We start from the raw sequence: 14,911 nt of genomic DNA, 5'->3' as shown, positions 1-14,911 counted from the left end.
GATTAAAATAGATGTAAGAGTGTTTTAGAGGGCCAGGGGATTTGCAGGGGGACGATTCCTCCACCCTGTGACAGAGGGGCCTGATTCTGTTCCTGGGAACTGGGTCTCTGTCATCCAGTGAAGTGGGGGGACAGATGGACATAGAGGACACATTTTGCCATCCTCAGTTAATCCTCAAGGAAATGTGATGATGAACTCGTCCTTAGGCTTTTGTCATTGTCAGGCTTTTTTATACAACTTCAGGCATTTGCTGTCAAGGTCTTTGGTTTTAAAGCTCATGTGCTATTTTTCACCTCCCCTGGACGCAGAAGGAGGGGCTGTGCAGTGAGTCACTGCCTGTACACCAGCCTTGGAGATGCTGCCACAAAAAGGGGGCAGGCTGTACTTCAGGCCAGTGCTATTTTTATTCAAGGTTCTCATGACGGCAGAACTGAGAGATTTTTAGAACTGCCAGTTGCTCTGCTGTTGCCCACAGAGCCAGCACCCTAGGAAACTCTTGCTCTCAAGGGGTTAGGTAAAATTGGGAGTGAGGGGCTAGAACCCAGACTAGCAGGACATTTCTCTGCTTTCCCAGCAGAGTCGTATTGGTAATAGCAATAGCAATAATGATAGTAATTGAACCCTTAACTACAGGCCGGGCCCTGTTCTGAGTTTCCCGATGTTATTGAGAGACAGTGTAAAGCCACAGTGGCTCCTTGCATTCTAGCTCTTCCACTCACTGACTAGCTCATGACCAGGGAGGGTCAAGTTACTTCACCTCACTGTGCTTCAGTTTGCTCATCTGTGTTGTGAGGATAAAGTGAGTTATATACATCAGAGTGCTCTGGGCTAAAAGTAAGTGCTAAGATAAAACTATAATGACAGAAAGCAGATCAGTGGTTGCTTGGGGATGGGGGCAGGAGGGAGGGATTATAAAAGGGGACAAGGAGACTTTTGGGTGATGGATGTGTTCATTATCTTGACTGTGCTGATGATTTCACAGGTGTATTCATATGTCAAAACTTACCAGTTGTATACTTTAAATATGTGCAGTTAATTACACACCAATTATATCTCAATAAAGCTGTTTAAAAACAAGTATGTGCTATGTAAGTGCTATCTGTTATCTCTTTCCAATACAAGCCCTGGACTTTAGAGACAGACTGGGAGCTCCCTGGGAGGGGCAGTGGCTTACTTATCTGGTTACACGGTGGGTTTAGTACTAGGGTCAGGTCTAAACCCAGAGCCTCTGACTCCTCGTCCCATATATTTTTTTTTGTGGCTCGTTGGGTGTGAGTGGAACTGTGCCCCTCCCGAGGAGGCTGCAGGTTTGGCCTAAGCTTTGAGAACGGCGGAAGGCAGAGTGTGAGGTCCAGGCACGTGGGGTGGCAGCGGTGCTGCAGCGGCCAGCAGCAGCAGGGAGCCTCAAGGTGCGGGGGGAGAGTTGACCCGCGCCCAGCTCGGTCTGCGCGGGGGAGGCTGTGCTGAGGAGGCCGCTGAGTCCTGGCGGGGGCGCACCTCCCCGGGGGCTCTGACGAGGAAACAGGGTCTAGGAAGAGGGGCTCGTGAGAGGCCAGAGGCAGCTTCTGTTCTTGAGAGCTGACAGCCACACCTGTCTTCGCGGGGTGAGAGCGAGTGGAACCAGCAGGAAAGGCTTTAGCGTAATAGGGTAACAAGGCCTCCAGCACCTGAGGCGGAGGGTTGTGGGCGGAGCGTGAGGCGGGTTGGGGGAGGGGTGCTGGTGCGGAGTCTCTGTGTCTCAGTGGGGCTGAGTGCACGGGGGAGATGGCCGTGGACAGAGAGAAGTAGAGCATCCAAGGTGAGACTCTGGCTGCGAACTTGAGCTTCGAACATCACTCTGCTGGGTCTCTGTTACCTCTTGGTCGTTTTACTAAATGACAAGGATACAGTAAGGATTAAAAGATGAGACATACATGGAATAGGTGCCCGTCAGATAATAGCAATTAATATGCTGGAAAAGCAAATATACTTCAGGGAAAAAAAAAAACCCTGCCGCCTCTTGTGATGTTGTCATTCATCAGGTGGTTTTGGACCTAGTGAGTGCCAGGTGCTGTGCCGTGTGCTGGAGCTACCACAGTGAGCAGTACCGATTCGTCTCCACCCTCGTGGGGTGCAGGGTCCCCTCTCCCTGCCCGCCGTGTGTGCGGAGAGGGAATGGCTGTGGCGGACAGGGGATCGTGCAGCTGGTCCCAGGCCATCCCTCCCTTCTCCCGCCAGGTTGAACCGGCCTCTGACCCTCTCAGAGAAGATCGTGTATGGACACCTGGATGACCCGGCCCACCAGGAGATCGAGCGAGGCAAGACCTACCTGCGGCTGCGGCCTGACCGTGTGGCCATGCAGGATGCCACGGCCCAGATGGCCATGTTGCAATTCATCAGCAGTGGACTGCCCAAGGTGGCTGTGCCGTCCACCATCCACTGTGACCATCTGATCGAGGCCCAGCTCGGGGGTGAGAAAGACCTGCGTCGGGCCAAGGTGAGCTGAAGGTGGCGTGGGAGGGGCGTGGAGGGGGCCAGTGGGTGTGACATGGGATGAGAGACAAAACCCTTGAACTAGGGCATTACCCCCAAATTCTAATGGACTCTTTGGTTTAGTCTTTTTTTTTTTTAATTTATTTTTGCTCTCTTCTACTTTGAAAAATACCATTTGCCCTTTGTGAAGCTGTTAGAAAATACTGAGAAAACCTAAAGAAAACAAAAATCATCCTTAATCTTACCATACTAAAGGTATTCTTTTCAGGTCCTTTTTCTGTAATAAAACAGAACATTTTATAAGAAAGATGATGCAGATGTGGGGTTCTGATACCTATCGCCACTTGCTCTGGAGAAGGGACTTTAAAGTTCCCTTGCTGCCACCATCACATGGGATCACTCGTGCTCTCGCCTGGCCCCTGGGGACCTTGTCAGGGAGGTAGGCGAGTAGTGTCGCTGTTGGTAAATTTGAGGCGGCCCAGGCGCGTGCATCAAGTCCCACAACTGCATGGGGGCGAGGTTAGGACCAGACCCTTATCCCATCTCCCACTCAGGGCCCTCTCTTACTGATCGACCCCCTTTGTGGGCTTTCTTCTGTGAGTTTCACTTAACAAGGTAGAAGGGGCTGGATGCCACACTGAAGAGTTTTCCCCTTGGATTCCTCTGACTCTTATGAAACCGAATTTGTGCTCCTTCCTCCAGGCTCTGCTGTGGTGCCTTTGTGTGTGTCTACTCTTGGCAACAGCAGGTCTCTCCCAGCTCTGGGCCTCCACCCTTTCCACCCCCCTCCCTGCCCCTCGCAATGGAAGTGGGCACTGCTCTTGGGGGGCCATTGGCAGGAGCTGAATGCTGGCAGGGCTGCAGCCCGGCTGGGCACAGAGCAGAGCACGCAATTGAAAGTGCTTCGGCTCCCAGGGTCAGCACGGCTCAGAGAGCCTCTCAGACCCATGGGAAACGCTCAGGGCAGCTTTCCCATTCAAGCCCCTTCTTCCTACCTTGGCCTGCTCGTTTGTGTCGTGGTGGCACAGTGGCTCCACTCAGCTGAAAGAGCCCAGCCTTCTGGCTGGTGGTTTCCATGTTAGCAGCAGCGGTGGTGGTAACTGGTAACATTACAGGGGATCCTTCAGTGCTGGGAACTGGGTCCTCTTCAGCCCTAGGGGTGAATGACTGCCCGCAGCAGGGCCACCACCTTCAGGGTCTGGCCCTCCCCTTACTTTATAGTTTTAAAATCTACCTTCTGGAGATGAGATTCACAGAATCATAGGATTTCAGGACCCATTCCCTCATTTATTTAACAAATGTTCATTGAACATTAATTATGTGCCAGGCACTGTGCTAGGTGCTGGGACTCAGTGTGAACATGACAGACAGGGGCTCTGCCTCTGCCCTCATGGATCTTAGAGTCCAGTAGGGAGACAGAAGCTAAACAATCACACAAATTGGTAACTGCCAACTTGGGAGAGTGTGGAACTCTGAAAGTATAAGAAAGATGTCTGAGTTAGACTTTGGCGGGGAAAGGACAACCTCTTTTGAGGATGTAACATGTAAGCTGAGACATGAACAGATAAGCAAGAACGTTCTAGACAGAACGGACGACCTAAAGACCTTGAGGAGGAAGAAACCTGGTACTTTTGTGGAGTTGGAAGGGGGCCTGTGGGCCTGGAGCTCTGAGGTGGGTGGGGGCAGGTGCAGGCAGGGCCTTGAGGGCTGTGGGCGCCCTCCTAGGAGTCGCTGAGGGGTTTACGCAGGAGAGGGATATGGTCAGATTTACATGTATTTGTAAAGGGTCCCTCTGGTTGGAGTTCAGAGAGGCAGAGTGACCTGTCCAGGGTCACACAGACCACCAGAGAAGTATCTAGGCTGAGTTCCGGTCGAGACTCTGCCACACCACTCTGGCCACCCCGCTGCCTCTTCTCCCACACGCAGACACACGAGCAAATGCATCCACACAACCAGCTGCCTCCTGTCCTCGGTACCAATTTTACAAGTGACTGATTTATAAACGAAAAACCCAATATATTAATTATTAATCAGAAAGAGACTGCTGTGGGGACCTAAGTTCTTTGTCTGCCATTCTTTCACTTGGGGGAACTACACGGGCCCTCAGAGGATGCATGGTTGGTCTGGAGTGTAAATGAAGGGGGCTGCACGGTATTGAGAGTGTTTCATGGAGGGTCCAGCGGAGCCCACAGTGAGTCCCTCCTCTGCCTTGGAGCGCGGCTCTCCCACACCCAGAGGCTAGCAGGTCTCTATTCCTACTTCCTCCTTTGCAGCTCTGTGCTGTCCGCTATGGTCCCATCCCTTTAGTCCCTGGGGTCTCACCTATCCAGGGACATGCCATGTCTTCCAGATAAACTCTGGCCTCACATCCATGTGGTGGGAAGCCTTCCCTTCTCCCCGAGGAAGTTGTCTCTGAATTACAGGTATAGTGGGTACCATCCTGTTTTTTGTTTTGTTTGTTCAGAACATGGTCCATTTGACGGTCTTTCATTTGGGGCCCATCAAACATATTACCAAGTGTTGAGCACCTACCACATGCCAGACAGTGGCCTAGGTGTTCTGAGATGTAGTCTCTGTAAGGCAGGTAGCCTTATTTCTTTTACAACGTAGCGCTCAGCTCTGTGGTTGGACAGGCCTGGGTTCAAACACTGGCTCCTCTGTTTAACCCTGGGATCTCCAGCAAGTTATTTCACCTCTGAGTTTCTGTTTTTGCATCTGTAAAATGGGCTTGGTGACAATACTTCCCCTGGGTTGTGAGGATGTTTAGCGTGGTGCCATTTCCGTAGTGGGCATTCAGTAAATGTCAGCCAGGATTACAGATGAGGCATCCGAGGCTCCAGTGGAGAAACAACACCCAACATGAGGCGTGGTGGGACCTGGCTGTCCACTCTGTCCCACTGCTTCCCTTTGACAGTTCCCCCCCCGATACCATGTCCCAGTTAGTCCTGTAGTCCCATGCTTCCCCCTCACTGCTGGCCTTGGCTGAGGACTTGAGTGCCAGAGGGACCCTTCTACAAATAAGGAAACTGAGACCCAGGGCAGGGAAAGGATTTGTTTTGGACCCACTCCCTGGCGAGGTGTCACAGAACTGGGCTTTGTCTCTGTTCCCTGGTCTCTCTCCTGGGCCTGCCAGCTGAGACTATGGGCCAGCATCCAAGCCCTTTTGGAATTATTTGTAGACGGCCTCCAGGAGAGGGCCTGTCTTCACAGTGCCAGCATTTCAGAGTCAGAGGGGAGGGGAGGGGGAAGGGGGGAAGGCATGAGCAAACTGTGTTACTAATGCCCTGGTTATTGATTTGTCTCAATAGGACATAAACCAGGAAGTGTATAATTTCCTGGCAACTGCAGGTGCCAAGTACGGTGTGGGCTTCTGGAGGCCTGGCTCTGGAATCATTCACCAGGTAAAGCAGGGCCTGGCCTGCGTTTGTGGGTGGGCAGGGAAGCAGGCTGCCCTTAGGGAACCAGGGAGCTGGTTCCCACAGGCCTGTGGGAGCCTGGGGCTCAGGCGGGCAATTGGATGACATTTTCATCAGCCCTTAGACTCCTCCGCTTTCAATTTAAATTTAATTTTCTTTTTTCAAAATTAATTAATTAATTATTTTTGGGCCGAGTTGGGTCTTCATTGATGCGCACAGGCTTTCTCTAGTTGTGGTGAGCGGGGCTACTCTTCATTGCAGTGCGCGGGCTTCTCATTGCAGTGGCTTCTCTTGTTGCGGAGCACAGGCTCTAGGCATGCGGGCTTCAATAGTTGTGGCGTGTGGGCTCAGTAGTTGTGGCTCGCAGGCTCTAGAGCGCAGGCTCAGTAGTTGTGGCACACGGGCTTAGTTGGTCCGCGGCATGTGGGATCTTCCCAGACCAGGGCTCGAACCCATGTCCCCTGCATTGGCAGGCAGATTCTTAACCACTGCGCCAACAGGGAAGTCCCTAAAATTAATTTTCACTGTGTCAAGTTATACATTCTCACTCTCCGTGTGAGAAATTAAAATAGTCCCTTCTGACCAGCCTTTTAAGGTTGACATGTTTTGTGCTACACCTTCTTCTAAGCATTACGGTATTGTATTGTTTTTTGTTTAGCTTTTTTCCCACAAACGTTATACCTTGTTGCGTGGATAGCTAACACTTGATGAGCACATTCCGTGTGCCAGGCACTCTGCAGATAGTAACTTACTCGGTGCTCGCCATGACCCTATGAGATTGGTGGTTTTATTGTCCACACCTTACAGATGAGGAAACTGAAGCACAGAGAAGTTAATCTCCTTGCCCAGGGGCACCCAGTTGGCCGATTGTGGAGCCAGGCTTTGCATCCAGGCAGCCTGGCCCTGGAGCCAGTGCTCCACACGGCTGTGCTGCTTTACGGTCTCCCATCACACCGGGAGCTCTTCCCCTCCCAGCACACAGGGTGCTCCTCGGAGTCTTTTGGCCCGTTGCTGGTGTCCTGGAGGATGGAGGGACCAAAGGTCACATGGCCACATCAGTCAGGAGTTCTCCTGGGGTCTCCCCAAGGATGGATTTTCTCTTGATAGGCAGTTCTGTCTATCGTGTGTGTGTGTGTGTGTGTGTGTGTGTGTGTTTCTGGGGAGATAGGTGATTAGCTTTCATCAAAGGTGTCTGTTCAGGGCTTCTGACTGGTTTGTGGGGTGTGTGCTGGTTTGTGTCCGTTTGCCATCCATCCTGTATGTGAAACCTGCCTCTTTGTACCTTCGCAAGGTGACCTTTCTCCCCACCTCCATCCCAGGGCTCACTTCCAGGCCTTCCTTCAAGATGAGCTGAGTCAGGCTGTAATCCGACCCTGCATGGGTTCCCAGCACTGCCCCACTCTGAAACCAGAGCCACAGATCACTGCTCTGCCCTTTCAAACCATTGCCCTTGCCAGGAAGGGGCTCCCCGGGTATGGCATGTCACATTGGTCTACAGGGGCCAGAAAGCCTCTCTCAGCAGCAGGGCGAGGGAGTCAGGTGGACCCAACCTTGGCCTTTTGTTGTCAAGGGGACCCCAATCCAAGTGTCCTCCATTCCACCTTAGTACAAATGCCGAGGCCGTTTTGGCAGCTTCTGGGCCAAAGTTTGGGGTCGTGAGTGATGGCAGCTTACACCTGCCACTGGCCACCAGCTAAGTGTACAGCCTGATATATTTCTTTAAAAAGAAAGTTCCCAGGAATCATGTGATCTCTGTGCACCTTTTCTTTCCTCTCCCCCTTGACAGTAGGCAGCTTTAATCTGCCATGTCCAGATTAAACCTTAATCCCTTTCCCTCTGCCTTGAGTCCCCTGGCAGACCCTTCCTCCCCCACAGTTCTGCTTTCTGGTCACCTCTGTGAAGTCCTGGCCCTCCGGTGCCCAGCATTGGGGATCTTGTGATCCTGTGTGGGACCCTTCACATTATGGCCACAGTGTGTGCTGAGTGTGCCCTGTGGGGACAGGGTCTATGGCTTATTTATTCCTCTCTAGCTCTGGGCCTGGCACCAGGTCAGTATAGAATAGGTCCTCAGTGTACGTGTGTCATGCAGATAGATGGCTGAATTTCTAGTTTTATGTTCTAGATGTTAGTCCAGCCTAAAAATACACTTCTCCACCACATCCTCGTCTGCCTAACCGTATGCAGCCGACCACTGAGGTCACTGTCACAACCAGCTTCTTTGTGATGCGTTCTGCAGTCCTCGGGTCTGCACTGACCACTCCCTTCTGGACGTGGACCGCACTGACAGTCCACATGGTGTGACCACACTGAATTCTGTGTGTCTGCTCTTCATGGATCAGGCTTCTACAACCTTGCGGAGCTTTAGAGATTAACTAGTTTTAAATCTTTGTATGTGGCTGAGGAAAGGAGGGCTGGAGAAATGAAGCAGTTAAACGGCGTTCTCTCCAACAGTTGTTTTTTGTTAGGGATTTCTTTTGTGTTGGCCTGTTCTCCCAGCCAGCTGCCTCGTTTCTGGAGAAGGAACCGGGTCTTCTAACTTTCTGTGTTCCCAAGAGGCGAGACCCCTTGACCCTTGCTGAGTGTGCTGAGCAGGTGCCTAGCCTGAGGCAGAGGCCCTGGGGTTTCTGTAATATTCTGGGGAGACTACCCGCCATTCCGTCATTCCTGACAGTTCATAGAGCCTTTCGCGTCTCTGATCTCATTTGTCCTCCCCAACATCCCTGTGTGTGTGTTGGGCCATAATTGCTTCTGACAGTGAGCAACAGAACCTCAGGTGAAGGATCTTGCTGCAAAATAATACATAAAAATAATGCCTCTCTCCGGCGTTATTACAGCTTGACGGACATGTTCCTATCGAGTGCTCACAGTGATCCCGTGAGGGGGGCACTGTTATCAGCTACTCTTTACAGATCGGAAACTGAGGCTTGGAGGGGTGAAGTGACTACTGGGAGGTGGTGGGGCCAGACCGCAGACCCAGGCGTGGCCCTTTGGCCGCAGTTTCCTCAAGCAGCCCCGCTGCAACCTCAGCGTGTCCAGCACCTCAGCTGTCAGGACGGTGGGCGGGGCTGCACTGGGGTAGCTGCCCCCGTAGCTCCTTTAAATATCCTGGGGGGAAATGCTCACCGCCAGCTCCTAGCTCCCAGCTAGGAGGAGTGCCTCGACGAAGGGAACACTGAACTCGGAGAGGTAATGCGGCAAGTCATCCTCTTCCTTAAGCAAGTCGCTTCTGTTCTCAGAGCCACCTCCAGGCCACTGAGGCTAGGGAGGCGTTGTCTATACTTCTTTTTAGTTCAGTGGTGGAAAAAACTCCTGGCCTGTGCTCCCGTAGGATGTCCGGTACTTCCTTGCGGGTGCTGGAGCCAGGCCATGAGATTGTCCGCCCTGTTGAGAAGCCAGATAAGCACGCTCCCCGTGTCCACCACGTGAGGCAGGGGTGTTGCAGGGGAGCGCCTTTCAGGGCTCAGCACGTGTCCTCAGGCCTGTCACACGACACACTCTTGTACCCAGTTCATCTGGTTCTCGCCGCAGTCCTGGGGTCAAGGTGGTGTGGCCGTTCTTAACAAATGAGGAGACTGAGGTGCAGAGAGGCACTGACAAGCCCAAGTCATACAGTCAGGAACTGTCAGAGCAGTTTGTGAGCCCAGGCCGCCGGTCTCCCAGGTCTCTGGCTCGTCCAGGCCACACTGGAGAGGCCCCATCCTGGAGGGGTGCCTGGGAATGGCCCAGTGGCCCAGTGTCAGTGGGGGGCAGTTGTGCAGACCTCTTTGGAGCCCTACCTCCATTCTCGCCTGAGGGCTTTTAAGCTTAAGATCTTGGATTCTTTTTCAGATCATTCTGGAAAACTATGCATACCCTGGGGTTCTTCTGATTGGCACTGATTCCCACACCCCCAATGGTGGTGGCCTGGGGGGCATCTGCATTGGAGTTGGGGGCGCTGATGCAGTGGACGTCATGGCTGGGATCCCCTGGGAGCTGAAGTGCCCCAAGGTGAGGGGTAGGGAAGGGCTCATTTCGGGGGGACAGCAGAGGGGTGGTTGGTGGGGGTGAGTGGGAGATGTGGGACTCGAAAGGGATGAGAGAATAGGTCAGGCTCAGATCTCTTTGGGAAGGAGGCAGGGATAAATAAGCTGAATTCCAGCAGGTAGATTCCTGGTTGGAACATGGCACATGATACACAGGCCTGTAACTGCTTTCTTGCCCCACCTATTCAGGTGATTGGTGTGAAGCTGACAGGCTCGCTCTCCGGTTGGACCTCACCCAAAGATGTGATCCTAAAGGTGGCGGGTATCCTTACAGTAAAAGGTGGCACGGGCGCAATTGTGGAGTACCACGGGCCTGGCGTAGACTCCGTCTCCTGCACTGGTGAGGAAGGCGGCCACGTGACATGGCTCTCAGCCTGTGCTGGGCCCAGTGGGGCCTGTAGTTGAGCCATAGAAGCAGCGAATGGCCTTCCCCTGGGGATCTGTCCAGTCAATTTGGGGACTTGGGATGGACACTTAGAGGTCGAGGGGAGACCTCATTGTCTAGTCCAGGTCCCTCATTAAACGGGAGACTGGGGCCCCTCAAGGACGGCAGGTAACTTCCCTGTGGCCACACAGAGTTAGGGGCTGAGCCAACTTGGCTGTGGCCCTGGGCTGCCTTGGGTGATCCAGAAGAACCTGCAGAGGGTGGAGGTGGTGGTGGGAAGGGGAATCAGAGCCAGGGCTTCTGTCTCAAAGCAGCCGCATTCTCACATCTTCCCTTGGCTGGAGTTGGAACCTCACTCTCTTCCTTTGGATTAGAGACCGTCACCTGCTAGTCTCCAAGACCAGGTGGGAGCCAGTCCCTTCCTACTCATCACTCCTGGTGATCTGGCCCCAGTGCCTGGGCCCTCGGAAATCCAGGTAGACTTGGAATGAACCTTAGGGATGGTTCAGTCCAGACTTCCCTAGGGGCCTGCCTCAGCTCCACAGCAGCCCCACAGAGCTACCGTTCAGCTGGCCCTTGTGTCCCTCCTGTGATGCGGGGCTCACTCTTCTAAGTAGCCCTTACTACTGTTGGACAGCTCAGTGAGGAAGTTGGCAACAAGCCCAGACCCATGTCCCAGCAACCCCATGAGGCTGGAGTCCTGATAGCAGTCAGGGCATCTGTAGCCTTTCCAGTTCTGTGGGCAGTCTGTGGTCCAGGCAGTGGACGTCATTCCAGTCTTATTGCTGGAAAACCGCGGACCCAGAAACATTTCCACCGTGTTGTAGCTGAAAGAGTGCAGGCCTGCACACCGGGCAGTCAGACCGAGACCTGCAGGCCACGCCGCATTTGCTCTGTGGCATGACCTTGGGCCTCTCTGAGCCAGTTCCCTCACCTGCAAATGGACACAGCAACAACTGGGTGGTCTGGCCAGGTCAGCGTTCATTCCATGGGGGCTGTCTAGTCTGCTGAGTGGGACAGCCAGGCCCAGAGCTGGAACTTGGCTTGTAGGAGCTGAATCCTGTGTCCCCTTCACTCTACCCAGCCGCCACCCTGAGAGCCGGGACACTGAGCTCTGGCCCCGTGGCCTCTCTTCACTGAGCCTCATTTTAACCCTGGGCCACAGGGGCAGTGAGAGCGAGGGAAGAAATGATGCCAGCTCCCCGGTGTGAAGATGTGTGTGCACCTCTAGCAGGTGTGGGGGACCCTCGCCTAGCTGCACAGCCAGCCCCGCGGGCTCTGTTTCTCTACAGGCATGGCGACAATCTGCAACATGGGTGCAGAAATTGGGGCCACCACTTCGGTGTTTCCTTACAACCACAGGATGAAGAAGTACCTGAGCAAGACAGGCCGGGCAGGTGAGCCAGCGGGCATCCTAAGTCCTAAGCCTGGTGTCTCCGGACTGGCTTCAGAGGCTCTGAGAAGCCCCTGATGGTCTGTGAGAGGTTATGTGTGTTACTGTTCCTGAGTGGGGTGTCTGTAGCTCTCATCAGCTTCTCAGTGGGTCTGGCATCTAAGTGTGAGATATCCCTGCCTCAGGATTGGAGTTTAGTTTCCCCTGAAAGGGTGTCTGAATTCCGGTTCTTCTTGGCCTGGTCCTTGGTGCCCTCTGTGGGAGGCTCTGGAAATGACATGGATCGGCTTCTGTTTGTAATTCCTGCCCTAGCAGGGGGAGGAGGAAAAACGTCTGGAACAAGAACCACTTTGTAGGCCTCCCTCAGCAACTTCCCTGAGGTTCTAGCTTGGCTTCTTTGAAACCCAGAGTTGGAAATGGGTCCTGGGGGAGGAATTGTTGGAGCCTCTGAAGGGAGGTGAGCGAGGGTGATTGGTGGAGCCAGAGGCCAGGGGCCTGGAGGGGAGTTTGTCACTTTGTTCCCAAGCTCTCCACACACACAGTCCTACCTGAAAGGCCCTTCCCTCGCTTTTATCAAGTAACTTCTCCTTCTTTAAAAACTCAGTGCTTCTCATCTCCAGGAAGCCTTCCCTGACTCTGAGCCTCAGTCACTACATCTCCCCTGTGTCCCCGTGTTCCTGCGTGCCTCTGTTGTATTATGTTGTGACTTCTGGCTCACTGATAGCTCCTTCGCTAGACGTGAGCTCCTCGAGGGCAGGAACTGTGTCCTGTGCTGTTTGTTTTGTTCCTTTGTTTGCCCAGTCAGTGTCCAGGGCCCGGTGTTTGACAGGTGCCTGGTAACTGTGGTTCATATGGATGGATGGATGGATGGATGTTTGACAGGTGCCTGGTAACTGTGGTTCATACGGATGGATGGATGGATGGATGTTTGACAGGTGCCTGGTAACTGTGGTTCATTCGGATGGATGGATGGATGGATGTTTGGCAGGTGCCTGGTAACTGTGGTTCATATGGATGGATGGATGGATGGATGGATGGATGTTTGACAGGTGCCTGGTAACTGGTTCATACGGATGGGTGGATGGATGGATGTTTGACAGGTGCCTGGTAACTGTGGTTCATATGGATGGATGGGTTTGACAGGTGCCTGGTAACTGTGGTTCAGATGGATGGATGGATGGATGTTTGACACAGGTGCCTGGTAACTGTGGTTCATATGGATGGATGGATGCATGGATGGATGGATAGATGGGCAGGTGGATGGATGGATGGATGGAGTCTCATGGCCAATTTCTGTTTTACATGCTTCAGTCTCCCTCGTTGATTTCAGACATTGCCAACCTTGCTGATGAATTCAAGGATCACTTGGTACCTGACCCTGGCTGCCATTATGACCAACTGATTGAAATTAACCTCAGCGAGGTGAGGAAGGGAGTTGGTTCCAGGAGTTTCTGAGGGTGGGGGGGTTCAGGCCCCGTCTGGGGACTTCTGGTGGGCCCTGGGGAGAGCCAGAGCAGGTCCCTGGCTGCACACCCAGCAGGGCTTTTGGACTTTTGGTTCCCCAGTGTCCCTGCAAACTGCTGACTGAATCAGTGGGGTGGGAGGGGCAGCAGGAAGGCTGTATGGCCAAGGGGAGAGTGGAGATGGCTATGGCTGGTGATTCAGAAACGTTCAGTTGGCCCCCACCTCAGCTTTAGGAGAAGCCAGGATTTTGCCCTAGAGTTGTGAGAGTTCAGAGGGCAAAGCCCAAGATTCCCAAGCCTGAGCCTGGCACCCTGAGACCTGTAGGCCAGGGTGGCGTTTGGAAGGCCAGAGAAAGGGCAGTCTGGAGGAGGAGAAGCAGCAGAGCACAGCGGCCCAGGGTTTAGGCCCTGAAGCCAACCTGCATGAGTTCACATCTTGACTCTGCCGCTTAAGCCTGTGACCTTGGGCAAGTTACTCAAGCACTGTGGGCCTCACTTCATGGTGTGTGAAACCCGAGGCAGTCATGGGAACTGAATGAGCTAATCCATGTAATAACAGTTGCTGACATTTATTGAGTGCTTACTGTGTGCCAGGCACTTCGTTAAGTGCTTCACGTTGATTGATAAGTATCGTCATATGTAAAGCATCTGGCCTTAAGATTCCAGAAGCACCGTAGTATGGGAGGTAACGGGCTTAGGAAGCTGGCAACCTTGATTCATCCCATGCCTCTGCTATCACCGAGCTATGTGACCTTGGGCAAGGCAGGCGCTCTGCCGTCTGAAGGCTGGAGATGACGAGCCTTGCGGGGTTGGAGAGATCTCAGGAGCTGGGGCACGTACGGTGTCTGTTGGCTCGGGCGTTTCCTGGGTTGAGGTTTGAGCCGTGAGAACAGTAGTTGGCCTCCCAGGCCCACCGTGACTTGGTGAGCGGGAGCGAGGCAGCCTCTGAAGAAAGGCTGTCCACGCGCCAAGCTGGGTTCCCTCCCCCTGCCTTTTCTTCCTCAGCTGAAGCCGCACATCAATGGGCCCTTCACCCCCGACCTGGCTCACCCTGTGGCAGAAGTGGGCAGTGTGGCAGAGAAGGAGGGGTGGCCCCTGGACATCCGAGTAGGTGAGCCACCCCCGCCCCCCGCCTCAGGGCCAGCGGTCCACCCAGGGCTGTGGGCTGTCGCCTGTGCTTACCGTGGGGCCCTTCCTGAATGGACCAGGCACTTTCTGAAGTAGTTGTTTTTTTTCTTATGGCTTTTTGAAGAAATTACTTTTTCTTGGTATAAAAGAAATAGAGGGATTTCCTGGTGGTCCAGTGGTTAAGACTTCACCTTCCAGTGCAGAGGGTGCGGGTTCGATCCCTGGTTGGGGAGCTAAGATCCCACATGTCTCGCGGCCAAAAAAAACAAAACATAAAACAGAAGCAATATTGTAACAAATTCAGTAAAGACTTCAAAAATGGTCCACATCAAGAAAATCTTCACAGAGTCTGTCATACAGAGTGAAGTAAGTCAGAAAGAGAAAAACAAATACCGTATGCTAACACATATATATGGAACCTAAAAAAAAAAAAAAAAATAGAAAAAAAGAAAATCTTCAAAAAAAAAAGAAATATATATCAGTGTAGAGAATATTGACAAATAAGAATTTTAAAACACCCCTAATCTCCACCCTCAGCCAGAACCAGCTCTAGAAGCTCTTTGACAGGAATACCGTATTTCTGTGTACATGCCCATACTGATGTGTGTAATTTTCTGTTTTACAAACACTTC

General features: G+C 52.9%; 1 protein-coding gene across 1 annotated transcript in view; it reads left to right on the top strand.

Annotated features, from left to right (window-relative positions):
• The window catches only part of ACO2 (aconitase 2), a 51,733-nt gene that overhangs the window by 29,742 nt on the left and 7,080 nt on the right, over nt 1–14,911 (top strand). Inside the window, exons 3-9 of the mRNA XM_061205896.1 lie at nt 2,218–2,476; nt 5,781–5,873; nt 9,717–9,875; nt 10,100–10,250; nt 11,588–11,692; nt 13,019–13,110; nt 14,157–14,262. Coding sequence (XP_061061879.1) covers nt 2,218–2,476; nt 5,781–5,873; nt 9,717–9,875; nt 10,100–10,250; nt 11,588–11,692; nt 13,019–13,110; nt 14,157–14,262 — 965 coding nt within the window. The remainder of the gene's footprint in view (nt 1–2,217; nt 2,477–5,780; nt 5,874–9,716; nt 9,876–10,099; nt 10,251–11,587; nt 11,693–13,018; nt 13,111–14,156; nt 14,263–14,911) is intronic.

The sequence above is a fragment of the Eubalaena glacialis genome, chromosome 11, assembly GCF_028564815.1.
Source record: "Eubalaena glacialis isolate mEubGla1 chromosome 11, mEubGla1.1.hap2.+ XY, whole genome shotgun sequence".
Lineage (NCBI taxonomy): Eukaryota > Metazoa > Chordata > Mammalia > Artiodactyla > Balaenidae > Eubalaena > Eubalaena glacialis.
Note: the sequence above shows the minus strand (reverse complement) of the source record. Positions and strands in the feature narration are given on the sequence as shown.